At 47.7% G+C, this 26,857-nt stretch overlaps 1 protein-coding gene across 3 annotated transcripts in view; it reads right to left on the minus strand.

Annotated features, from left to right (window-relative positions):
• Positions 1–26,857, minus strand: part of LOC122363844 (dimethylglycine dehydrogenase, mitochondrial-like) — a 367,327-nt gene that overhangs the window by 177,756 nt on the left and 162,714 nt on the right. For all 3 annotated transcript variants that reach the window (XM_043333585.1, XM_043333584.1, XM_043333586.1), the window contains exons 5-7: positions 23,705–23,912; positions 8,483–8,577; positions 869–1,022 (exon numbers count right to left, since the gene is read on the minus strand). In XM_043333585.1, coding sequence (XP_043189520.1) covers positions 869–1,022; positions 8,483–8,577; positions 23,705–23,912 — 457 coding nt within the window. The remainder of the gene's footprint in view (positions 1–868; positions 1,023–8,482; positions 8,578–23,704; positions 23,913–26,857) is intronic.

Below are 26,857 nucleotides of genomic sequence, written 5' to 3' on the forward strand. Positions count from 1 at the left end.
CGCTTCATAACCTCCGGCACGGAAACCTGGCGCTTACGGTTGCCACCCTGCCCCAGATCAACGCCGGACGAAGCACAGTCTGCAAAGGCTGACTCCTCACCGCTGGAGTCTGTAGCCATACTCGTCACGTTGGTACTAAGTTGCAATCGTTGCACTGTTCACAAACCAACTAAGTACACGGTGCACATTGCCACTTGCGGCAACTATTGTCACTAATACACTCGCCTCAGTGAATCACTCGCTGTGTTCGCGCGGGGTCGGCTCGCCACACTGGGCCGCGCTACCAGGAGGACGGGACGACCTCTGACCCGTGCCGCGGACCGGGCCGAACTGATGCCGGACCGGACCTTGACCCGTACTTAGTATGACCCTTATACGCACATGGTACCTTCACTAGGCCTTTGAGGTCATTTTTGGTGAGTTTCGAGCAGCAGCTATCGATTCCGCTGTCCGTAAGCCTAATCATGCAAAACCCCTGAATTTGACCTTTGACCTGACCTTTACCCGAAAGTTGAACTCAATCTTAAAATCTTAAGAGTGTTTTAGGAAGGTCTCGTAGAGACCTTTCGAACGCCGCCTCGCGGGGCTCGATACGACCATTGGTTCTCGAGATAACAGGGGGGGGGGGGGTCGGATCCGACCCCCAGGCTGTCGTGGGTACGGAAATAGCCCAGGCGGTGCCGGGTTAAAAGGAAGACTGCCACCTTCGAAAAGTTCGCATAAAACCATGCGTTAGGGGTCTTAATCACCACTAATGATTTTTAAGATGGTGCCTTGTGATTTTTTTTTAGATTTTAGCGCATGGTGCCTAATGGGCATCAATAAGCAGCTGCTGCATTTAATGCTTGTATAACATGGAATCGCTTACCTTTTCGTACGCCTTGCAAAACCCAGTCCTCAGAGAGGTTCATGCTGTCCTGGTGTTCGTAGGGTCCGATCAGGAGGCCGTCCCGCTCTTGACGGCAATAGTAGGAGCCCTCCAGGTCGCGCAGGACGGGCAGCTCGCGTTTCAGCGCCCTCACCTGTCGGCCGGGAGACAGAGATGGGCCAGCGGTCAGCGCCCTCACACCGATCAGCAGTCCGCTGCCGCAGCGCCGTACTCCGCGCGGCCACCGCCTGCTCCGATGCCTGGTAGTTATTTTTTTAAAACTAAAAATAAATAAAAATATACCAACACTTCATATTGCTTTTGTCGACCAGTTAGCCCGCTCCGGGTCGGTTCTTGGCGCAGCCTTCGCGGGCCGGGAGCTGCGTCGGTTGGACCCCCTGTCGTTCGGCCCCTGATCAAGCTAGAGCTTCGCGGAAAAAGCAAGCGTGTTGCCCGTGAGTGACGAGGGGAAGCCGATGATACCCAAGTTTAAGGTCCTTGGTCATTGGTTGACCTTCCAGGTCAGCTCACAGACCCAAAAGACGGGAAAATCAGGACCTGTAGGAACCTCCTAAAATAAGGCTGTAATAGGGTTTTTCGGGGTGCTGATCACGAATTTCATGTTAGTTTGGATCATAGATGACGTCTTTACTCGTCATGCATTTAGGCCAGGTCGGGGCAGGTCAAGTCAGGTCAACTAGTAGGGTACTTATGGGTGTCCACTACCACTGGCAGCTATGTGACATGATACGAAGGCATTAAAACTACTTCGTAAATGTTCCAATGGTTGCTAAATTCAAAATAAACTAAACGAAACTATCCTAGAAACATGTTAAACTCGAAAAAGTGCACCGAGGTGATCAAGGTCAATGAACTGACTTGACCTTAAGGAGACATTGACACCTACAACAATGGGTGGGACCAACATCATTTCACACTTGAGCGTTTGAAACCACGAAAAGACTGTAAAAGCGCGGATAATGTGAGCCGACATACGCCGAATCGCGATTCCGGCCAAACAGGGTCTCAAACATGGCCAAACATGGTCTCGACATGTAGGTCACAGGTCAAAGGTCACTGGGTAAGGTTCATGAAATTTCAGACTTTTAACCCGCGCCCTGCTGGGGGGTGTTTGAACACCCCCCCTTGTGGTTTTTCGCGAATATCTCAAAAACGGCGGCGCGGAGCGCCGCCGTTTTTGGTACACCTTATCGTACATCAATTCTACACATGTTGTGAAAATTTCAGACCAAGGTCATTCAAGGTCAGGTCACCAGGTCACTTGAAGTGACCTCACCTCATAAAAAGTTTCAATGTCTGTCATAGCTACACTGAGTGACCGATCGCTTTGAAACTTTCAGCGATTGCTAAGAGCAATAGCATGTACAAAATGTATATCTCAGAATTTTGATATCGATGACCTAAGGTTAGTTTCTTTTTAGCTGAAACTCTGCTTGAGGCTCATGATGAATAAAATTGATGTAAGAATAACCAGTAACCTCATAATATAAATCTGAAATAGGAGCCAAAAAGTTATATTTAAGATTATCGAATATTTCGCTCCTGGAGCTTCGTCAGCGATAATAACAGAAAAACATATCATGTATATATGTTTTTCTGTTATTATCGCTGACGAAGCTCCAGGAGCGAAATATTCGATAATCTTAAATATAACTTTTTGGCTCCTATTTCAGATTTATATTATGAGGTTACTGGTTATTCTTACATCAATTTTATTGACCTAAGGTTAGGTCAATTTTGCGACCTCCCCATTATAAGTCAATGGGAGAAAATTGAAATGCGCCTCTTTTGGACAAAAGACATTATAAACACTCCCAAACACCGAATTACAAGTGGTTTAGACACCCTGAACATGAAAATGGTGTCCGTGACCCTTGTTTATGCCCTGAGGTCATCTTAGGTCACGAATGGTATCTAACAGTTTTTCGCAAATAACTTTTGATAGAGGCATGCTAGAGCGATGAAAACGCCTTAGATGTGTTCAGCTCGACGATACGGATCGACTGATATGCAACATGACCCTTTCCGGTCAGGTCATGACCTTGACCTGAGGTCAAATTTTCAAGTTGACCTTTCAAGGTCAACTTATAGTTCATTCGATGCGTCTTGACGAGAGGAGCACAATGCCGGTAAAAGTAAGCTCGTACAAGGCTTGGGTCAAAAGTTATTGCAGAAAAACTGTTTCCGAAAAAATCGGCTATTTTTGCAATTTTTGCCCCCTGCAGGCAAAACCGTTGAAGTTAGGTCAAATCTGAGAGAATTACTCAGAAAGGGCTTTAATAGGGCTATCGAATGCGCTTTTCCGCGGCGCTGTAGCTCTATTGATTCTCTAGTTCTGCGTTGACTTCTTGGAAATTTTCTACATTCGACCTGGAAATCGGCGAAATTTTGCCTTCAATGACCTCTGGTGACCTGACCTTTGACCTGACCAAAAAATTGACCGAAGTGATTTCGTCATTATTTTTGACGCTCTTTCGAACGCCGCCTTCCGCGTATCGCTACGTGGCCCAGGAGCCGAGTTACAAGGGGGGGTGTTCAAACACCCCCCCCCCCCCCAGCAGGGCGTGGAAATCCAGGACCCCCAGCCGGGCGCGGGTTAATAACCTTGATTAACATGAGGGTATTAAAGTTTTGTCACGACCGGCTTCATGATACCTTACACCGGATAGCTTCACAGTCGATCGAGAGGTAAAGTATGCAATAAGACCTTCTTGGGTGAAGACAAGACCTGACAACACTTTTTGAATGCATTTGTAATAATTCGTTTATTATTTACATCATCATAAACACGCTATCTAGAAAACACGCGCCGGCGGCGCCCCAAAAGTGGTATCTTTCCGCTGCATGGGGCAAATAAAAAAAAACAAAATAAAATATTTGTCAAAATACCCATCTGAAATTTTTGCACACTGGTCAACAATTTCATAAGGAGCACCATAGACTATAAAAACATTTTTTAACTAATTTGCAAAATTGCCCGAGGCTATAACTCGATCACCGTTACTCTCTGACGGACCTGAAATCTTCAGAATCGGCTTCTGCGCACAGGCTTCTGCGCACTCTATACCAATTTTCAAGAAAATCCGAGAGGGGCGGGTGTTAAGCACTTGTTGAATCGTCCTGGAATGCCCCAGGTGCAAAAACACGTGAACCATAGCAGCTCACCGGCTTAGGGGTCGCATCATGGATCACCGAATGGTGTATACCATAGGCGCGGGAACCGGGGGGGGGGGGCAGTGGGGGCAGCTTGCCCCTCCCCCCAAACTCTGGGGCCGTGGGGGCGGTGGCCCCACAACTTTTAGACGGAATACCGCCTTTTTGCAAATGTTTTCTTTTTTTGTTGAACGAGCTAAGGGATGAAAAATAAGTGACCTAAAACCGGTGAGAAAACTAGATTTGGGGGTACCCTAGGTTGATCTATATTAGCCGTTTTCACGACGGCCATCTGGTACACATTTGGTGCACATCTGGTGCAGATTAGGTGCAGATTTGGTCAAATTAGGTTCAGTGTTTCTCTTAGTACCTATCAGCTAGGATTGCACTAATTGCTTATATGCCTACTTTGTCATATTATCAGAGAGCATCATTGATTAAAACACTGAAATAAATTCATAAAATGAAGATATTTGCTGTAAAAGAGATTACGTGCAGATTTGGTCAAATTAGGTGCATTCGCCAGATAGCCTGTCGTGAAAACGGCTATTATGGTGTCCCCCCCCCCCCCCAGTTTGAAAGTAGTTCCCGCGCCCCTGGTGTATACTGTGAAGTGTGTACCATAGCGTAATAAATAACTAATACATATAATGTAATGTAATAAATAACTAATATAATGTAATAAATAACCAGTATAGCGCCTTTTGGGGCGACTAACGGAGCGAGCGAGGGGGTGAGTCTTGCACGTGCGAAATTTCGAGGGGGTACCTCCAACTTGTGCACGGCACCCTACTGACCGGTTTCTAGCGATGTGCCAAATTTGAGCACAATCGGCCCAGCCGTTCTCGAGATCTGGGAGCGGCACCCTGCACGTGCGCACGTGAAAAATGGGTCCCAACTGACTTGTGCACGGCACCCTACTAACCGGTCCCTAACTGTGTACCAAATTTGAGCGCAATCGGTCGAGCCGTTCTCGAGATCTGGAAACGACCCCTGCACGTGCGCACGTGCAGCAGCACCCCAACTCTGGCACATGGATATGCAGTGTCTAGTAGGTGCCTACCTACTTGCCAACTTTCAGCGCAATCGGCCAAGTAGTTACAGAGATATCGCAACAATTACAAAAGTGACACCTCTTCGTTTTGCACGTGGCACGTGCATAAGGGGTCACCCACATGCATCGGGAATAGTCCAGTACTTGGTAGAAGGAATGAAGCTACCCTACAAAATTTACCGCATGTAAATCGGTCAAGTGGTTGCTGAGATATAAGCCTCGCAAAAGCCCGGCCGCTCATACTCAGAAATTTCCGTTAATCTAAGGAAAGACTTCGCTCGCTTCGCTCGCTCCGTAACTAATATAATAAATAATAATAAATAATTTGAGGACAAATGTCAAAAGCTCCCCCCTCATAGTTTTCTTCAAAATAAATAAAACGTCAATTTCATTTGAAAATGGCAACTTTTACTTCCGCTTAAAAAGTTGTATAAAATGTAGTATTTGGGCTAAGAACGAATTCCGACCTTATAGCGCCATTCTGGGGGTGTTCAGCGGTTCCAAGAGCAACTTCATTTAGTTCCGTACAGCCATGACGACTTTATAGACAAAAATTTCAGAATAGCAATGTGGGGTTATTTGGCCGGGACTAGTGGGGCAACTTGGCCGGTGCGCTCAGGGTCGCTTTGCTGGGACGGCCGAGTTGTTATGGTCAATTATACCGTAAATGACATAAAGTTCATGACCAACTTTGACTACCTTGATGCCTTATTTCCTATTGGACAGCTGTAAGGGCATGTGACGTCATTAACCCTCGCCCGCACATGGGGGTGGTTGCCACCCCCCCAGGTAGTTTTTCTGCTCTGCACTCCACATTTTTAAAGCTAGAAGCCTGATTTTTCGTATAGCTGCTCCTCTACCCTTTCTCGATGTCCACTGAAAATTTCAAGTTTCTGTGATTATTGGCTTCGGAGATATGACCATGTTATTCAGGTCATGTCATGACCCAAATGACCAATTCTCAACATCTTGCGTTGGCTATGGGCCTTGTCAGCTTCTGACACCTTGATTTCGGCCTTTTTTTGCCAGTCTCACCTCCCACCTATCATGGAACATGTTGTTCGACGATGTACAGATGTCAAGGTCAAGGTCAAGGTCAAACTAGGTCATCTAAAATAATTGCGGTTTAGGCAAGCTGCATTTACTTTTCCTGATTTTTTTTTACTGCATTTTTGGTAAAAGCTCAGATCATGATTTCATGTAATATGGACACATAAACAATCGGTGCACAAATCAGTAGGGGAAGTTGGGGGAACGCCGAAGACTTTTTTTCTGACGCCCGTAGCACGCAAGGTAGACAACATAAGCTATTCTTGTTGGCGTCATTCGAGAGGCCAGTCTTTTGCCTTTCAAACATACCAGGCGCATTTGATGAAATCGCATACCGTTAAGCGCACAAACTAAAAATATCAAAGAAGTGACTTTTTCGGCGTTACCCCGGACTGCGGGGAAAGCCGAAAATGGGAGAAATGATCTACGGGGAATGCCGACATTGATGTTTTGCCATTTTATCTCAAACTTTATCCATAATTGATCAAAGCTGACACGCGTTTTAAGAGCTTGAGGACGCGGTGCACACTGGAAGTTATAATTGTGTGATATAATAAGAACATACCAGGTAAATTATTCCTTATAGGTAACAGGCCGTTGTGTCGGTTGAAAGTGTAATTTGTGTGACTAAAAATACGCGTTGCTATTCTACAGCAGTAAAGTCCACGTAGCGTGCTTTTAACACGTGCGTAATCGCACGTTTTCGGCATTACCCCAGCCTGCCATACTTTCATTTGCAGGCCCATAACTTTTCAACGTGCTGTATAAATTTCAAATAGGCAGCACACTTATGCAAAGACATGCTAAAGATTACTTGACCGAATTGGCCAGACAAACGGTAGCATAATGAGTAAGAAATGCAGCTTCAAAGGCGCATGTAGCACAAGGGAAACGTACCTTGAAAACGCTCTTGGCGCCCTCACAGTCAAAGTATTCCGAATGACGACTCGTAACAAACATGCGATAATTGTAGTCACTTAAGCTTCAGAGCATCACTGACAGGTGGCATCCATGTCTTACGGTTTTCGAAATATCTCGAATTTCGGCTTTGCCCCAACTCCGGCATTGCCCCAACTTCCCCTATACACACAGACACACACAGACATACAAACACATATCATTGACCTTGACCTAAATTGACCTGAAATGACCTCTGCAGCAAGAACCTGGTCGGGTAGTGTGACAAAGAGCTTCTAGCTGGCTTGGCACCAGAAAACGGCATTGTCATCGGTATATGATAAGCAGCGCACTTGATATCCAACGGTGGCCCAAAACAGCAACATTTTTTTAGTTTGACCTGACCTGGAAGGTCAATGACTGACCTAAGAAGGTAAAACTGGGTATCATTGGATTCGTCTCTTCCCAAAAAATCTTTTTGGTCCTTACCGCGAAGCTCTATCTCCAACAGGAACGAAATGGCGCGGGGGTTGGCAACCCCCTCCCCCCCCCCCCTCCCATGTGCGTTCTAGGATGGGAAAATGGCACGTGCGGGCAAGGGTTAAAGATAACCAAACGTTTTTTTTTGCTAATAAATCCTAACAGGAAAAAGATACAGCCGCGCAAATGGTCTCATTGTGTTCAGCTCATCTAGGCGCATCAAATGATATACATGATGACCTTCAAATCACGTGACTTTGAGGTCAAGCGACTTGAGGTAGCGTGACCTGAAGTCAACCTTTGACCTTGACCTCTCGAGGTCAACACACATATGTTTCGATGCGGTCTGACGAGAGAATTACGATGCTACTTTTAGCTTTGACCTAGCTTGATTACTTCAAAAGGTATTCGTAAAAAAACTGTGATCGCATCTAGAGCCGCTATTTTGACTATTTTCGACCCCTGTGACCGCTGAGTCTTCCTCCGAAATGCGTCAAATGCGTCGTAGGACACACGCCATTGCTGAATGTGAAGCTGACTCGCCTATAACAAAAAATCCCGGCCTCAAACTAACTAACACCGGCCAAATTGCACCACACCCCCCGCCAAATAACCCTGCTAGTGGGGCAATTTGGCCGCCTTGCAGAGCTTTGTAATACGTCACAATTACAATATAAGTAATTACTCTATCATTTCAAGTTCACTGTCCAGTAAAGTAAAATGAATGCGACACCTGTCAGCGTTGAGAAAATGCAGAAATGTTTCGTCAATTTTAGGTTACATCGTTTTCTAAAAAAGCGGCCAAATTACCCCAGCCTCCCCTACATTACTGCCGTGTAAAAGTCCACCATATTTTAAATGTCCTGGAAAAACTGTGGGAACACGGACGGACGGTTAATGTTAATACAATAAAATACAATAAAACTACGGACTACAGTGGCAGTGGCTGTGGACCGTACCTCGGGAATGGCCGACGTCACCACGTACTGGTGGTGGATGGGCACCAGCGGTAGGTCTTCCCCTGCCATCTTGCCCACCTCCTTGGCCCAGAAACCTGCGGCAGGCGATACGGACGGAGCTCTGTCACTAAGTCCAACGGCGCAACATGGACGGAGACTCTGTCACTAAGTCCAACAGCGCAACATGGACGGAGACTCTGTCACTAAGTCCAACGGCGCGACATGGACGGAGACTCTGTCACAAAGTCCAACAGCACAACTTTCTACTTTACTTTACTTTCATCTACTTTACTTTCATTACCGCATCATCAGGAGAATAATAACTACGAACAAATTGTTACACATTATCCATGTATCACCTAATAACTTATGCACTTTCTGCAAACAAGAAACTGGGACGATTGAACATCTTTTCTGGCGCTGCGTCGTCACTAAACAATTCATAGAAAAGATCGACTGTAAACTCTTCCAAAAATTTCAAATACATTATAGACACCGCGTTGATGCGTGGTTTTTCCCTAGAGATTTAGACGAAATACAAATACTGATTATCACAATAGTCAAGGCAGTTATATATAAAGCCAGAAATGATGGCGAAAGACCTAGCATAAGTCATTTCTGGAACTACGTAAGAAACGAAGCTCAGAAAGAGCGATTTTCATGCAGACTAAAAAACAAAGAAGATGTATTTCAAAAGAAATGGAAAACTTTGAGCAAGATAGTCTGTTTATTTTTCTATTGTGTAGGGCACATAAGTTGTACGAAGGAGCGTCGGATGCTTTGTGGCGTGCACAGCAACATTCACATAGCACAATCTAGGAGCAACGCGGGTGACACCCGTATGTTTTATACCTTTTGTACTGTGTACTTCAAGCGTTTTGAAGTGTACGACTGTACTGAGTTTTGTTTGTCTTCGTGAAAATAAATTAGCGTGGACATGAAAAAGTCTAACAGCGCAACATGGACGGAGACTCTGTCACTAAGTCCAACAGCGCAACATGGACGGAGACTCTGTCACTAAATCCAACAGCGCAACATGGACGGAGACTCTGCCACTAAGTCCAACAGCGCAACATGGACGGAGACTCTGTCACTAAATCCAACAGCGCAACATGGACGGAGACTCTGCCACTAAGTCCAACAGCGCAACATGGACGGAGACTCTGTCACTAAGTCCAACGGCGCAACATGGACGGAGACTCTGTCACTAAGTCCAACAGCACGACATGGACGGAGACTCCGTCACTAAGTCCAACAGCGCAACATGGACGGAGACTCTGTCACTAAGTTCAACAGCGCAACATGGACGGAGACTCTGTCACTAAGTCCAACAGCGCAACATGGACGGAGACTCTGTCACTAAGTCCAACAGCGCAACATGGACGGAGACTCTGTCACTAAGTCCAACAGCGCAACATGGACAGAGACTCTGTCACTAAGTCCAACAGCGCAACATGGACGGAGACTCTGTCACTATGTCCAACAGCGCAACATGGACGGAGACTCTGTCACTAAGTCCAACAGCGCAACATGGACGGAGAGTCTGTCACTAAGTCCAACAGCGCAACATGGACGGAGAGTCTGTCACTAAGTCCAACAGCGCAACATGGACGGAGAGTCTGTCACTAAGTCCAACAGCGCAACATGGACGCCGAACGGAGACTCTTGTCACTAAGTCCAACAGCGCAACATGGACGGAGACTCTATCGGAGACCGGAAGCCGAGTCTGTGCATATCACTGCCTTCTGAAAATGTTTGTTTGCAATATATTTAACCCGCGCCCCGTTGAGGTCTGGCAGGTTCCACGTCCTGTTGGGGGGGGGGGGCAAAGGCCCCCCCGTCGTATCTCCGGAACCAATAGCCGGATCGGAAAAAATCAAACGGCATTCGAAAGCGCTCATCGAGATGCACAATATTGGATATCGATGACCTTGATTTTTATCTGTGACGTCACAGGGAGGTCAAACAAGGTCAAATCAGTCCAATTTACAATGACGAGAAGTCGGTCATAAAAATGCATATTTACGTCTGGACAACAAGTTGCGTGGAAAAGTGCTGATTTTGTCGCAGTTTTAGGAGCCGGTGATTAGCCTGGATTTTACGGTAACTTTTTCGCTCCGTTTCCTGTATTTCATAGTGTTTGGTTTTTGAATATTTTAGTTCTTTCAGAGAAATATTACTTGCCTTACAGGTTTTGTTAACCCGCGGTTTGTTGGGGGGGGGCGTTAAACGCCCCCACTTTTTTTCGCAACGCTATATCTTTGAAATGGCGCGCCGCAGGCACGCCAAATTTTCAGTACCTGTCACAAATTGATTGAAGTATACTTTGTGCAAGTTTTAAAAAAAATCGGTCAACAATTTTTTTAGATATTGATCTTTTACTGCCGTACTGATTTCTGACTTTCTAGTCAAAAACGATCAATAATTGAAAAATGATAATAAATCGTGTGAATAAGATACAAACAATTCACAGATAGCAATCAAAAGGAAATTGCATTATTGTTTTGATGGCTATCTTCGATTTTGCGATTTGGGTGTTTTTCCCCCGACAGGGGGCGCTTGAACCCGGCACTTTTGATGCGATTTATCTTTGCGTTGAAGCGTTGCAGGCACACCAATTTTTTCAGAATATTTTTCAGTTGATACTTAGCTGATGCTAGTGAAGTACAGCAAAAATCAATAGAGTTGTTTATGCGTTTTTATGCTTTTGTTCATATACTATTGAAAATGGTAGCGCTGTCCTGAAGGGTCACACATCGAGAAAACACATGTGGTTTCATCAAGGAACTCGGTTAGACATTTGTTTTTGAGATGAAGTTCTTTTGCGTTATCAGTTTGCTGTCGGCATGGCGTTTGAAGAACTGCTACAGCCCACCGCTAGACAGCACGTGCCACCTGTCTGACCACACGGGAAAGAGATCAAACGAGCCGCCCCCCGCGGAGCGGAGGGCGGAGGGCGTCTGGGTCTAAAACACAGCTGTGGTTGGAAGGGGAGGGATTTCGGTCGCTAATGATCTACTGATAAGAATCTACTTATACGGAGGCGTCGAGAGGGCGGAGTCGTGAGATCCCCGGCCACAGCCCACCGCTAGACAGCACGTGCCACCTGTTTGACCACACGGGAAAGAGATCAAACGAGCCGCCCCCCGCGGAGCGGAGCCTGGGTCTAAAACACAACTGTGGTTGAAAGGAAAGGGATTTCCGGCTAATGATCTACTGATAAGAATCTACTTGTACGGAAGCGTCAAGGGGGCGGAGTCAGTGAGACGTGTCGCCACAATCAGGGGAGGCCAGGAAACTGTGATTGATGAGCCATTTACATAGTGCCGACATGCCTCGACGACCGGTTCTACTGTCGGCCTCTCAGGCGCTGCAGCTTTTGCAGGGAATATCTGATCTGACAGTGAAAGTGATCTAAGTGCTGACAACGATACGAATATCGACAGCGACGAAGACCAGCTGTATTAGCTCGTCGACGACGAGACACCAGTCGGCGAAGAAGAAGCTGATCCGGAGCCGCCAGCAAGAGTGAGACCTGCTGAGCTAACTCGGTCACAGAAAAAGTTGCAAGAAGCAAACTTTCAATTGCATTCAGCCACGACGGCAGGGACGTACACCGTATACAACGGCAAGCGGTCGGTTGTAGCAGAATGGACTACTGATCACCAATCCACGAGCCGGCGACGGACGCCAGAAAACGTCCTCACTCAACGGTCCGGTGTGAAAGGAGCTGCTAAAAACGTGACAACTGAAGCCGAGGCGTTCAAACTTTTCATCACCGATGACATGATTGAAAAAAATCACTGAGGCCACAAACAAGAAGCTCCAGTCAGCTGAAGACAGCTTCAAAGCTGCAAGTACCAGCCAGTCCCACGAAAGCATGAAACATCAGTACCGGCCAATCACCCATTCTGAGATGTGCGCCTTCATCGGCCTGAACGTGCTGCGCGCATTCTACAGTGACTTGAAAGTGTCCCAGCTGTTCGATCCATCAGTGGGGCCGGCCATTTTTCGAGCAACGATGGGAGGCAAGCGCTTTGCAACCATCCTGCGCCATCTGACATTCGACGACCGAGAGTCTAGAGAAGAGCGACGGAAGGGAGACAAGTTTAGTCCCATCAGAGACCTCTTCAACATGTTGGATGAGAACCTGAGGCGCTACTTCATTCCAACAGAGTGTCTGACTCTTGACGAGAGTCTCCTGCGGTTCCGGGGCAGGTGCCCATTCAAAATGTACCTGCCTAGCAAACCAGGCAGATATGGAATCCTCCTGAGAACTGTGGCCGACGCAAACGTGAGATACATGTGGAAGATGTGGCCGTATGCCGGAAGACCAGCGGAGCCTGAGCGGTCCCCCCGAACGTGACGCTCTAAAATGTTCCAGAAATCGTCAAACATCTGGTGCAGGAGGTGGCTGGAACCGGTCGGAACATCACGATGGACAGGTTTTACACTTCTGTACCACTCGCTGAGGACCTGGCCGAGGATCGACTGACAGTCGTCGGGACCCTAAATAAGAGCCGGAAGCTACTCCCCAAGGAGCTGACAGAGGCAAAAAATCGAGCGCCCAACTCGAGCGTATTTGCCTTTCGCAACGGCGTCACGCTTGTGTCACACAGCCCCAAGGAGAAGAAGGTTGTGCTGGCGCTTCCAACCCAGCACAAAGCGCCCTTTGTCGACACAGAGACGGGCAAACCAGAGGTAATATTATATTACAACGCGACCAAGGGCGGAGTCGTTGTGATCGACTCAATGATCGAGAGATACATGGGGAAGCCGCCACTCCGTCGCTGGCTAACGGCAGTGTTCTTCTTCATGCTGAGCGTGGCCCAGGTCAACAGCACCACCATCCTGCTGATGAACCGAGGCCAGGGTGCGGCGGAGGTGAGCAACGGCGTGCGTCGAAGAATGATATTCGACCTAGGTCAGAGTCTGGCTAAACCAAGACTACAGGAGCGAACGGCCAATCCTGTTGGCCTGAAGAGCGGCACACTGTCAGCGATGGCCTGTGTCACGGGCGCTCCAGCCCCTCGCCAGACACAGACCAGGCCAGCGCGAACATCGAGGGGCCGCTGTGTCAAGTGCCTAGGAGAGCTGATCGGCTCTGCAGGATTCCGGGAGAAGAAGAACAGGCTCACCAAGAAGCCGCCATGTGAAATGTGTGGAAACTATGTGTGCGGAACGCACAGCAAAATGGTGTGCACCAGCTGTGTCAATGAGTAGATGGTGTGATGCGTATGACCTCAACCTATACAAATGGCTTGAGAAATGTGGAATTGGGTCGTACTGTGCAAATAGTGCGTGTCACTATTTTCGCGCTGTGTTACTTGGTGTATAACCAAATCATCGCTATTGTGCAATGTGTCGCTGTGTGTGTGTGTGTGCTGGGACGCAAAACTGTTTTGTGTCACGAAGATCTCGTTAGTCATGAATATCGCGTTTCATTTTATGTGAATTCCTGTTATGCAATACATAAAGAAGCGAAAAATCTGAGTATCTAAAGTCACGGAGTTTTGATACTCTTTTGACTGCCCTGTAAGACTGCCAGTGTTGATTTTCTGGGACTATTGGAAAGCAGCATGTTTTTTTTTTGTCCGCTTCGATCGACGCTGAATGAAAATTTGCATATTTTATCAATCTTGCTGTTGCCTGGCACAAAAAAGAAGCCTCACATAAGAAGATGCTCATCACCATCGTATTCTACGTCGAAAATTACCCATAGAACATGTGTCATACGGCTTAGGCGTAATTTGTTATCTAAACCAAAGTGACCTCAAATTCGTGACCTGAAATTGACCTTGACCTCTGTTTGTGTGAGCCTGGCACTCACACGGTAACAATACGATACCTTTCGAACAATCCTGGCATGTTTTGCCAAACGAGCTATGCAACATCACGTTTCTAAGCCGATATTAGTAAAAACCTTTTTTCGTGCATTTGACCTGACCCTGACCTGACCCGTGACCTTGAAAACAAATTTTAAGGTAATCATCAGAAGCGCCTCATTGCGTTCTTTCGTTTGCCGGGTCGTGCGTTTCGCTGCATCTATTGGTTCTCGAGTTATCGGCTGGGGGCGTTTAACGCCCCCCCCCCCCCCAGCAAATGGCGGGTGGCGAAATACCCCAGCAACTGCCGGGTTAAAACGTTTCATTTTTTATAAGCCGACCGTGAGAGTCCTAAAACAATACATCAGCACTACAATTATTGGAAACAAACAAATGAGCACCACTTGACTCTGTTCCAAGGCTTTTTTCAAGTTCATCTGGTGATTTTCGTACTATTGTACGTCAACGTCGTTTTGTTGGAAGTTTTGAATCCCTTGTGATTGACATATGTATATCATAACCGCAGGTTGTTTCTTCATTAGACAAACACTATTCGTTAGAATTGTATCTTTCTATTGAAAAACAACCGGAGCAGTCCTTCACCGGGCTATGTTTTCCATACTTGGCAACGAATTATTAACCCTCGCCGGCACAGGCTATTTTGCGTCCTTCGACGGCACAAGGTGGGGGGTTGGTACGACCCCCCTCGCGTTTGGCACCTGATCGAGCTAGAGCTTCGCGGAAAAAACGAGCGCGTTGCCTGTCACAAGAGGAAGCCGATGATACCCAATTTTAAGGTCTTAGGTCATCGGGTGACCTTCCAGGTCAGGTCAATGACCCGAAAACCGGGAAAATCGGGACCTCTTAGAAAGTCGTAAAGTGTGGCTGCTATGTGGTTTTCCGGGGTGCTGATCACGAATATCGTGTTAGTTTTGATCAGAGATGATGTCTTTAAGCATTTAGACCAGGTCGAGTCAAGTCAGGTCAGGTCAACCGGTAGGGGTTGTGACGGGTATTCGTAATACGTGTCAACCACCTCTGACAGCTTCGTAACATGTTACGAAGGCACCAAAACTACTTCGTAAATGTTCAAATGGTTGCTAGATTCGAATTCAGCTCCAAAAACTAGCCAAAAAACATGTAAAACTCGAAAAAGTGAACCGAGGTCACCCGAGGTCACCAAAGGTCAATGACCTGACCTGACCTTCAGGTGACCTTGACATCCACCCTAATGTATGGGAGCAACATCAAATCCACATGTTTGAACGTTTGAAACCACGAAAAGCTTGCAAACGCGCGGCTAATGCGAGCCAACATACGCTGAATCGCGATTCCGGCCAAACATGGTCTCGGAAAAGAGGTCACAGGTCAAGGGCCATTTGAGTCAGGGTCATGAAATTTTCAGGGTAGGTGTAAAATTAATCAATGCGAGGGTACTGAAAGTTTCGTCGCGATCGGCCGCTTTTTACGCGAGCTATTTGCGAAAAAAACATTGGGGGGTGCATCACCGCCCCCCCCCCCCTGTGCCGGCGAGGGTTAACCGAGGGTTTGTTGTTAATAGTTAAAACACTATTCGTTAGAATTGTGTTTTTTCTATTGAAAAACAAATCCGAGTTCCCTGACAATTTGGCAAAAGCTGCCTGAGATCAGTACATGTTGATGCCCGAGAAAACGGCTGTTTCAAAAATTCTGATTTTCTCAGGATTTCTAGTGGGTCAGGTGATCTAGATTCTGGTATGGGTCTCTACTCCGGGAACGATCTGGTGCACGTGCCACGTGACTTTGAAAATTTCCATGTTAGCAAATGGGAAAAATGAAAAATGCGCTGAGCGGCAGATTGCTCGAAAACGATCCAAACGACCCCCTCCCCCATTTTCTTCCATGCGGATCAACCACCATTCGGTGAACTACCCATGGGCATGTCGCAAAGTGGCCGGAAAAGTCCAGGACCACGTGCCACGTGCCGTTGAAAATGACCCTGTCATAGGTGTCGATTTGTATACTTTTGTGGGTGCCTGGGCACCCACAATGCTGAGTTGGGCACCCCCTAAGGTGTTCTGGGCACCCATAACCAAAGTTGGTACTGGCATCACTGGGGCGGTTACTTGCACGCAGGGGAACCGCCCCAAGGGAAGGAGGGAAGGGGTAAGGACGGGATGAGAGAAAAGAGAGACAGAAAAGGAAAACCAGACAGGGTAAAATGAGAAAGAGGGTAATGAGTAAATCAGTGATAGGGAGCGAGAGAGGAAATTTTTAGTTGTGACTTGTGTCAGCTTGTTTCGCACGTATAAATTTGATTTCCATCATTTCAGCTTCGGATTGGAAATTAACCCTCGCCGGACCGATTGGTTTTCTACATACGCGCCGGCCGAAGGGGGCGGGTACGACCCCCCCTCGCTGTTTCGCCCCTGGTGGAGCTAGCGCGTCGCGGAAAAAAAACGAGCGTGTGCGCCGTTACGAGACGCAGAGATTGGTACCCGATTTTAACCCGCGCCCGGCTGGGGGTCCTGGATTTCCACGCCCTGCTGGGGGGGGGGGGTGTTTGAACACCCCCCTTCTAACTCGGCTCCTGAGCCACGTAGCGATACGCAGAAGGCAGCGTTCGAAAGAGCGTCAAAAATTATGAGGAAATCACTTCGGTCAATTTTTGGTCAGGTCAAAGGTCAGGTCACCAGAGGTCATTGAAGGCAAAATTTCGCCGATTTCCCGGTCGAATGTCGACAATTTGTATGTATGTATGTATGTATTGACAATCAAGAGCAATCCACAATCGGCGTGGCGATTACACTCCGAGTCCGAGCTGGTTGAAGATAACACAAGAAATAGGTACCTACACAAGAAAACGCACACACTTACGGATACGAAATACACAACGCGAACGCCGAACACGCACATACTTGGTGTAACCAGCACGAAGCCGCGTTCATAACTATGTACACACAGACTCGTTTGCCTTTCATAGTCCAAGAGTCATGAGGCTAGCTACTATGGCTACTCTGGCTAGGCTTAAGCCCCTTTTTTACAGCACGGGCAAATCTGGCTGGAGGCAACTGCGTTAGCTCGAGGGGGAGAGTATTTAGGAGCGCCGCGGCACGGTAGGCGAATCTACGTTTTCCGGTCTCTAGTCGGGGTCGCGGTAAGTGGAAAAGGTGGTCTTGGCGAGTAGACCTTGCTCGTGTTTGGGAATTTTTGGAAAATAGGGTCGCGATCTCCTCGGGTTCACCTCTCTGGATGGCCTTGTGCGCCGTGATAAGGGTATGGTATTCAGCCATTGTTTTAGGTGCCATCCAGCCGAGTTGGTCCCGGAGATGGGAGACATGATCAAATTTACGGCGACCGAAAATGACTCTAGCGGCAAAGTTAAGAATTTTCTGAATGCGATCGAAGTTCTTTTGGCTACCATTACCAAATACGGAGAGACAGTACTGGATCCGTGACATGACGAGAGCCACCACTAGTGTCTTGGTGACACCGTCGGGGAGGTAGTGGCGGACATGGGAGAGGCCAATTAGGAGACCCGTGCATCGGCGACTGAGCTCGGACACATGCGCGTCCCAGGACAGGGTGCCGTCGAAGATAACGCCCAGGTTGCCCACCTGCTTGCATGGCACTAGCTTGGTGTCGCGAAAAGAAACGGTGAAAGCAGGTATGCTTCTCAAATTTTGCCGACTGCCGAAAACCATGAGCTGAGTTTTAGCAGTGTTTACTTTAAGAGCATTTGCACTGAACCAATGGTCGAGAGACGCCAGTGACGCTTCCAAGCGCGAGATGAGTCCCCTAAGGTCGTTTAAAGGGCCACTCACCAACAATTGAGTATCATCAGCGTACTGGAAGACTGCTGCATCCTCAGAATAAAGTGATAGATCATTGGAAAAAACCGTGAAGAGTAAGGGACCGAGTGCCGAGCCTTGAAAGACGCCCATAGAGTTGGGGAGAGGTTGTGATAATACCCGGCGACCGGACTCGTCCTTCAATGACACACTCTGTGTGTGACCCTGGAGATAAGCGGCGAACCAGGATGTCTCTATGCCGTGCATTGCCAATTTAGCGAGTAATAACTCATGGTTGATGACATCAAAACATTTGCTTAAATCAATAAGGCATAGCATAGAGACATCCCCCCTATCGGTGGCGGCCAGGATTTGGTCACTGACGGACAGAAGTGCTGTCTCAGTTGAGTGCCGGGGTCGGAAACCGTGCTGGGTATTGGCCAGAAGATGGTTTTGGGAGAGATAGCGATAGAGCTGTTTGTGAATGACTCGCTCGACCACCTTCATAATGACAGGTACTAAGGAGATAGGTCGGAAATTAGTGGGATCAGATGGGTTTCCAGACTTGAAGATGGGGTGAACTATAGAGTGTTTCCAATGAAAGGGGATATCGGACCTTGAGATGCAAGTGTTAATGATGTGAAGGATAACGTCACCGATAGATGGGAAAGCAGTTTTCAGCATGCGAATGCAGACGCCATCAGACGCACAGGCGGCAGAATTGCGCATATTGAAAACGGTGTGACCGAGTTCACCGAGAGAGATAGGTCTGGGCTTAAATCTACCGGTTACGACACGCGGCAAACGGCCAATTTGCTTAACAACTGGATTTTGGTCACGGATCTCTGTAGCGACGCGGGGACCCACAGAAACGAAAAAAGAATTTAAAACGTCAGCCGATACATCAGGTTGAACACTAGGTCCGTCTTTCTTACCAGCCACAACCGACCTAATACTTTTCCACACCTTGTTGGGACCCCGCCCACTAATCTCTCTGTGAAGTTCGCCGCGTCGGTCTCGTCGCACTGCGGCCCGGACAGTTCGGTTTAAGTCTTTGTAAACCTCCGACTTTTTCCAAGAAGCCAACGCATAACTCGGGAACCAATAGAGCTATAGCGCTGCGAAAAAGCGCATTCGATAGCCCTATTAACGCCCTTTCTGAGTAATTTTCTCAGATTTGACCTAACTTCAACGGTTTTGCCTGCAGGGGGCAAAAACTGCAAAAATAGCCGATTTTTTCGGAAACAGTTTTTCTGCAATAACTTTTGACCCAAGCCTTGTACGAGCTTACTTTTACCGGCATCGTGTTCCTCTTGTCAAGATGCATCGAATGAACTATTACTTGACCATGAAAGATCAACTTGAAAATTTGACCTCAGGTCAAGGTCATGACCTGACCGGAAAGGGTCATGTTGCATATCAGTCGATCCGTATCGTCGAGCTGAACACATCTAAGGCGTTTTCATCGCTCTAGCATGCCTCTATCAAAAGTTATTTGCGAAAAACTGTTAGATATCATTCGTGACCTAAGATGACCTCAGGGCATAAACAGGGGTCACGGACACCATTTTCATGTTTCATGAAACTTTTTATGAGGTGAGGTCACTTCAAGTGACCTGGTGACCTGACCTTGAATGACCTTGGTCTGAAATTTTCACAACATGTGTAGAATTGATGTATGATAAGCTGTACTAAAAATGGCGGCGATCCGCGCCACCGTTTTTGAGATATTCCCGAAAAACCACAAGGGGGTGTTCAAACACCCCCCCCCCCCAGCAGGGCGCGGGTTAAAGGGACTATCCCACCTTCTAAAAAGTACCATTTAGGATTCGGAAATGTTACTCATGATATTGTGACGAATTCTGCAAGTTTTAACGCGTTTTCATTGTATACTTTTTGAGATATTGCGACTTTTATATTTCATCGTGACGTCATTTAGATAGGATCTGTGACGTAATGTAGGATTTACTTCATGTCAATGTGGGGGAAATTTTGCAGCAAATATAGGTATTTGCTCGACTAGGTACAGGGTGACACAAAAAAAAACGGTCATCACCAAATTTCGAATAACTTCGGAAGTTTTATTCAGATCATCACCAAACTTCGGCCACTTAAGGTCACACCTATGTAGCATACATCCACGAAGTTTCAAGTCTTCACTACGAATACTTTTAGTACAGTGTGTGTTTTACTGACGCTCCACAATGTGCTCCAGGTGAGCGCCACGGCGCTGCAGGGCGTAGGCACACTTGCATCCGGCGGGCAAAGTTGTCGATAACCCGATGGCTGTGCACTTTACAGAGTGCAATGGCCTCTGGAGACAGTGCTCAGGGGGTGTGCTACCCCTGAAACGTTATTCTTATCGGGTTATCGGCAACTTTGCCCGCCGGATGCAGGTGTGCCTACGCCCTGCAGCGCCGGGGCGCTCACCTGGAGCACATTATGGAGCGTCCGTAAAACACACACTGTACTAAAAGTATTCATAGTGAAGACTTGAAACTTGGTGGATGTCTGCTACATAGGTGTGACCTAAAGTGGCCGAAGTTTGGTGATGATCTAAATAAAACTTCCGAAGTTATTCGAATTTTGGTGATGACCGCTTTTTTTTGTGTCACCCTGTATATAGGTATTTGGACTGGAAACGCGCGGATAATGTGAGCTGACATACGCCAAATCGCGAATCCGGCCGAACATGGTCACGAGAATCAGGTCACAGGTCAAAGGTCTTTTGGGTCAGGGTCATGAAATTTTCAGAGTAGGTGTAAAACTACACCCCCTACAAAAAAACGACCCCCTACACATGCGAGGGTCAATGCTACCAAATGCACTTATCGGTCGCGGTATGTACCTTTTTTCGACATGGTACACCCTCAAAGCTCGTAACGATTCTTCGCTCGGGCGTCGCTCCCTACCCCTCCCCCCCCCCCCCCGCTTCACCGGCCATGGCTGGATTTCTGCACCCACAATGTTCCAGCCGTTCCTACGCCCATGGGTATTTTCATTTTTCTCCATTGACTTATAATGGAAAGGTCACGCTACTTGCCTGACCTTAGGTCACGGATATAAGAAATCCGAGATGTACAAATAATAGGTGCCCATAACACCAAGTAACCCACAGAGTTTGAAACCTCTCTGACAACCACTGCAGGCTGGGCATATTGCAAACTTTTTAGGCTTGGTCAGTTAACTTGACCTGGTGACCTGGCCTGACATAACTAGGGGTAAAAAAATTCACACATTTTCCAAAATTGATGTGCAGCAAGCTACTTCAAGCGGTGCGGGCGCCGCGGTTTTTATTCGCACGCAAAAAACGCGACAGGGTGGTAACTGGTAACATACGCACCCCCCCCCCCCCACATACACACACTGGGGCGAAGGTTAATCACATGATATGGGTATCTACCCGTGCTACTTTAACATTTTCCCTGAATGCTCCTTTTCTTTCACTTCTGCTTTTTTGGCGCTTGATATTTTCTCTGCTCTCCTGGAGAGGTTTCTGATGACTCCGACCTTCACCGCTGACGCGTGATTTGAGTTGTTTCTTATGCAAGTGTCACTTGCCGTTGGTTTCCTGTAAACAGCGGTTCGAAGACCCTGTGCACTGTCCCTGCTGACGCTGTGCACTGTCCCTGCTGACGCATACATCGAGAAAAGACGGTTGGCCGTCTATTTCCTTCTAGAAAAAAATCGTCAATACCTGAGGTCAAAGGTCATTTGGGTCAGGGTCATGAAATCTTCAGGGTAGGTATAAAGTTTATTAACGCGAGGGTACTGGAAATTTTGTCGCGATCGGCCGCTTTTTACGCGAGCTATTCACGAAAAAAACGAGGGAGGGGAGGGGGTCCATAATTGGACCCTTTCCTATACGGGCGAGGGTTAACCCGCACACCGACAGGGTCCGCGTCAACATAGTTCCGACGGAGGGGATAATCGCCTTCCCCCCCCCCCCCCCCGAGATCTCGAGAACGAAGCAAGATGGTGACAAGTGGTAAACGGCATGGGGTACCCACGGACAAGCTCTACAATTTTTATTGAGGTAATAATTAAGGTAAGGTCAAAGATGACGTCACAGCCGCCAAAATAGCGGCGCTAGGTACGAATATTATTTCTCGAATAGCTTTCTAAGTAGCCAAGACAGAAACAAACTAATAGCACCATCGTAATCCTCTCGTCAACCCGCATCGATACATATACATGTTGACTTCGAGAGGTCAGGGTCAAAGATTGACCTTAGGTTACGTAACCTCAAGATCATTATGTACATCATTCGATGCGCCTTGACGAGATATATACAATAAGACCATCCGCGCGGCTAAAGAGTTATTAGCAAAAAAACCTTAGGTGACCTTTTATGACGTCACAATGACCTTACAGTTGCCCAAGAGAAAAAAAGGCCTCAAGGTAGTCAAGGTTGATCTTACATGAAGTCATTTATGGTATATTAGGCCATTTCCAAGCGTTTTAGTGAAAATATTAGACAGTTAGTGTCCCCCCCCCCATTGACTTAAAGCTATGTAATGGGGAGGTCAATATTTTTTTTCTGACCTTATTTAATCGATATAAAAATTCCGAGATACATAAATTGTAGCTAACAATGACCTCATTACCTACATCCTTTCAAAAGACTCCGTCATCTACTGTAGCTCTGACACGGTGACAAAGCTGCAAAAAGTGATTTGAGGTCAAGTCATTCGAAGTGACCTGGTGACTTGACCTTGAAAGGTAGGGGGTTCAAACTTGCACACAATGTGTAAAATTGATGGAGAAATAGTCATGCCAAATTGCGCGGCGCATAACCGCTAGTTACAAAAAAAAGACCTCAGGGGGAGGCGGATATCCGGCCCAGCGCGGCGCCCCGGTGCGCGGTCGGTGCGCGGACTTATAGGAACGGTAGTAGGTAAGCTAGCTACGCAGTTACAGCTAGTCAGGGGAGCGGTCACACGCCAGGGAGCAGTCTCTTGCCGCGGTGTCGACTGAGTGCCAGTGATACGCACCACTTGTCGAGACACTGATTTCCGCCTGGCAAAAAGATGAACAAATCGATTAAAGGGACCCTCCCACCTTCAAAAAAGTTAATGAATTGGCATGAAAGTGATGTCCCTTGGTTCAGAAAGAGCGAAAACGAATATCTACCAAATTTCACCGAAAATATTCACTGGTTTTCAAGATATTAGGCTTTTACTTTTGTTTACTTTTTGGGATCTCCCCTGTTAATAGCGACTTTATTTGGAAGCAATAATTTGGCAGCCTTAAAGTGCGGCAGACGTTGCGCGCAAAGCAGCGTATACCACCACGTGTTAACGATGGTTTTAGTCTAAGATTTAAAAATCGTTAGATCTTCGCTGACGTCACAAATTCTAAGGGGGCATTCCAATGCATTAGCCCCTTAGAATCCGAAAACTGCAAGTTTGAAATTCCATATCTTCGAATTAAAGCATTTTTCGATGTTGTGAGTGCCCAAACCGGTATTTGCAGGCCATGGCCACCAATTTGGCTATCTCAACTCAAAACTAATGTTAAGGTGGGAGTGTCCCTTTAAGGGCAAGACCCTATAAAGAAAAGGAAAAGAGTAAAAGACAAAGAATTGCTGCCGGCGGGTGGGCGGTGAGGGTGCAGGGGACGTTCACCTGCCGCGTTGACCAGCCGGCTGGCGGTCAGCTGCGCGCCGTGGCCCAATGTGACCGTCCACCGGCCGTCCTCTCGCAGCCGCAGGCCCGTCACCTCGGTGTGCGGCCGCAGCACGGCGCCGTAGTGCCGCGCGCCCGCCGCCAGCGCCTGCGTTACCGAGTACGGGTCGATGTGCCCGTCGTAGGGGTTGTACAGACCGCCCCTGACCTGCCGGCACGAGAGAGCGCATCAGCAGTCCAATTTTCATGAATGTATGAGTGAACCGACTGATATTTGAGAACGGGTACACGGACGCAGCAATCCAATTTGCCGGTTTTTTCCGACTGGCGCCCTTTGGCCACCGAGTCCGAGACATGGTGACCACCCGTTCGGCAGTTCTGAGTTTGCCGATGGGTTTCTGCCGCGGATGGCTCTGCTTTTTAAGTCCTCTCAATTGTTATTACGCTTCAACCAGACGTATAACTGAGTAATGCTGGTGCCGAGACCTTTCCGAACCCCTTCCGCTCCAGTCCAGGCAAAATCATCACATGAACGCTTTCCCTTGCAACTCCCAACTCTGTGCACTTTGTTCATTCTGGTCTTATGAAGCGCATGGCATCCGCACCATTCGAAGTCGAGACATGCAGTCCCGCTGGGGGTCCTGGATTGGATTTCCACGCCCTGCTGGGGGGGGGGGGGTGAACACCCCACTTCTAACTCGGCTCGTGGGCCACGTAGCGATATGGGGAGGGCGGCGTTCGAAAGAGCGTCAAAAAATAAGGAAAAAATTACTTCGGTTACTTTTTGATCAGGTCAAATGTCAAGTCACCAGAGGTCACTGAAGGCCAAAAATCGCCGATTTTCCGGTCAAATTTCGACATCTTTTAACAACTCGACGCACAGCTCGGAAACTAATAGAGCTACAGCGCGCTGTAGCTCTATTAGTGCCGCGTTAAAGCGCATTTGATAAGCCCTTTTAACGTTCCTTCTGAATAATACTTTCATACAGTAGAATCTGCTTAATCAATCCACCTTGGTGATAAGGTGTTTTGGATTTATTAAGTGGTGGCTTTATTAACCGCATTATTGGGATCGGACCGAGCCAACGTGCGCCCCGCCGCAAGACCTCCTCTAAGGAATTTTCACTGGGGGGGGGGGGGGCCAGAGGCTCAGAAGCCAAACCTAGGGTACCCCAAAATCCGGTTTTCTCATCGGATTTAGGCCACTTATTTTTCGTCACAGCCCTGATGCCATGATTTATATTTCTATTTTGGAAAAAAATAAAGAAATAGGCCACCTGACCCTATACTGGTGGATCCAGACCGGCACGGGCAGGGTGACATTTGGGGTAAATATCTCCCGCAGCGTACTCCGAAATCGACGAAAGTTTCCGGCTTTCCGAAAATGAAACAAAGTGCCTTTATCAAAAAAGTATTCAACGGCACAGCAGTGCGTAAGGAATCTAACCGACCGCAGAAAGTGTGAGGGCTTAGGTACCTACCGATTTCCCAAACGCTGCAAACCAACAGCTACCTGCCTGAAAACAGCTCACCATCCTAAAAAGCTACTTGCCTAAAAATGACTCAAGAAACAGGCCACAGGTCAATGAGAATGAGGGTCAGGGAACAGGGTAATTACATTTTCAGGAAATGTGTAGAATTGAAGTGATCACGAGAATACCTACTAAAACTTTTGCCACGCTGGGCCACTTTTTTATGTGAGTTATTCGCAAAAACCTAGGGGTGGGGTCTATCATACCCCGCAATAAGTGACAAGGCTTATCGCTGCTAGTCCCAAAAACTAAGAAAAACTTTTATATCGTGCTATAAAGCTCAGCCGCACTCTTATTTGACCGTAGAAAAATTTCCTCTTCAAGAATAAACCCGTCCCCCCAAAAAAACATAATACTTCTCCGTGTTGAACCGTAAGCTCTTGACTGATTGAGACTATAGAGGGCGACTGTTCGGGCTCTTTCCTTCTCAAAGTGATGCCCCGTTTGGGTTTCAGTCGGCGTCCGATTATAAAATCTGCAATGTCTGACCTCATTCCGCGGCTCATCCTAGGCGGATCTGTAAAAAAAAAAACAGTAGATAAGAAACTAACGATATAAGGAAACTAAAATTAGTAACGTGGTGATCGTGGAGATAGTCTGGATTGTTTGTTTGGTAAGCTTATAGTGAAATTTCCTTGTTTTTCTACGTGATTTGCTTAACTGCGTGCCCCCCCCCCCGAGTGACGCGATTTCAGTTCCACTGGTGGGGGGGGGGGGGCAGCGGCATCACTGGGGGCCGCCCCCCCCCAGTTAACATGTTAGAGGAGGCCCTGCCCCGCCGGTGACCCGGCCAGCACATCGGCGGCTCTCTCTCGTAGATGAAAATCGCCATAGTTTTGCGCGGTGCTTCGGAGTCAATGGATTTCTGGTGACTCTGACTTCAACCGCGACTTCAAAAAACCAACTCCGACTCCGACTCCGGGCTGAGTAATCAACTCCGACCGACTCCAACTCCGACTCCGCAGCCCTGCCAGGTCTGCGGAGCCGATGGATTTTCGGTGACCCCGTGTTATGTTCTTGACACAGCGGAGTATGTAGACGGCGGGGAGCTGGCCTGTACAGTGGTGACATCTAGCTCCGGTAGTTCGGCCGCCGTCCGCCAGGGTCCGCTGTCTCCGTCCATTAGAGCGATCAGCTGATCGTGCAGCGGGACCGGGAGTCTGGTGCTCGGGAGTCCGCCGAGTGCGTGCGTGGAGGCCGGTGGTTTCGTGACGCAGAGTGGTGCATTATGGTGTTCTGTTGCTCGAGGCCAGAAATACAGCGAGGACCGCATCCAGAGCCATGTGTGTACTGAAGTAGTACAGAACAGAGGAAGAACAGAACAAATTGGCGACGAGGATTATTTTGGAAGGATTGCAAGGAACCACGCCAGACGAGAGCCGTCGCCGCCACCGCCTCCGGCATTGGACGAGTCCACTCTCAAATGAAAAGGGGAGGAACGCAGGGGTCAAGGTGAACAGCTGATCAGCTGATTAGAGAAAAAGTAAACAAAGATGGCTGCGCCCTATTTGCCCAGTGTCAGACAGTTCAGAAAGGGTGAAGATTTTGAAGTTTGGATGAAATCACTTGAGTACTATTGTTTAGCGATAGGAGCCGTTGAGCCTGAACGGAAAAAGGGACT

This window comes from Amphibalanus amphitrite, unplaced genomic scaffold (assembly GCF_019059575.1).
Source record: "Amphibalanus amphitrite isolate SeventyFive unplaced genomic scaffold, NRLGWU_Aamphi_draft 000642F_arrow, whole genome shotgun sequence".
Lineage (NCBI taxonomy): Eukaryota > Metazoa > Arthropoda > Thecostraca > Balanomorpha > Balanidae > Amphibalanus > Amphibalanus amphitrite.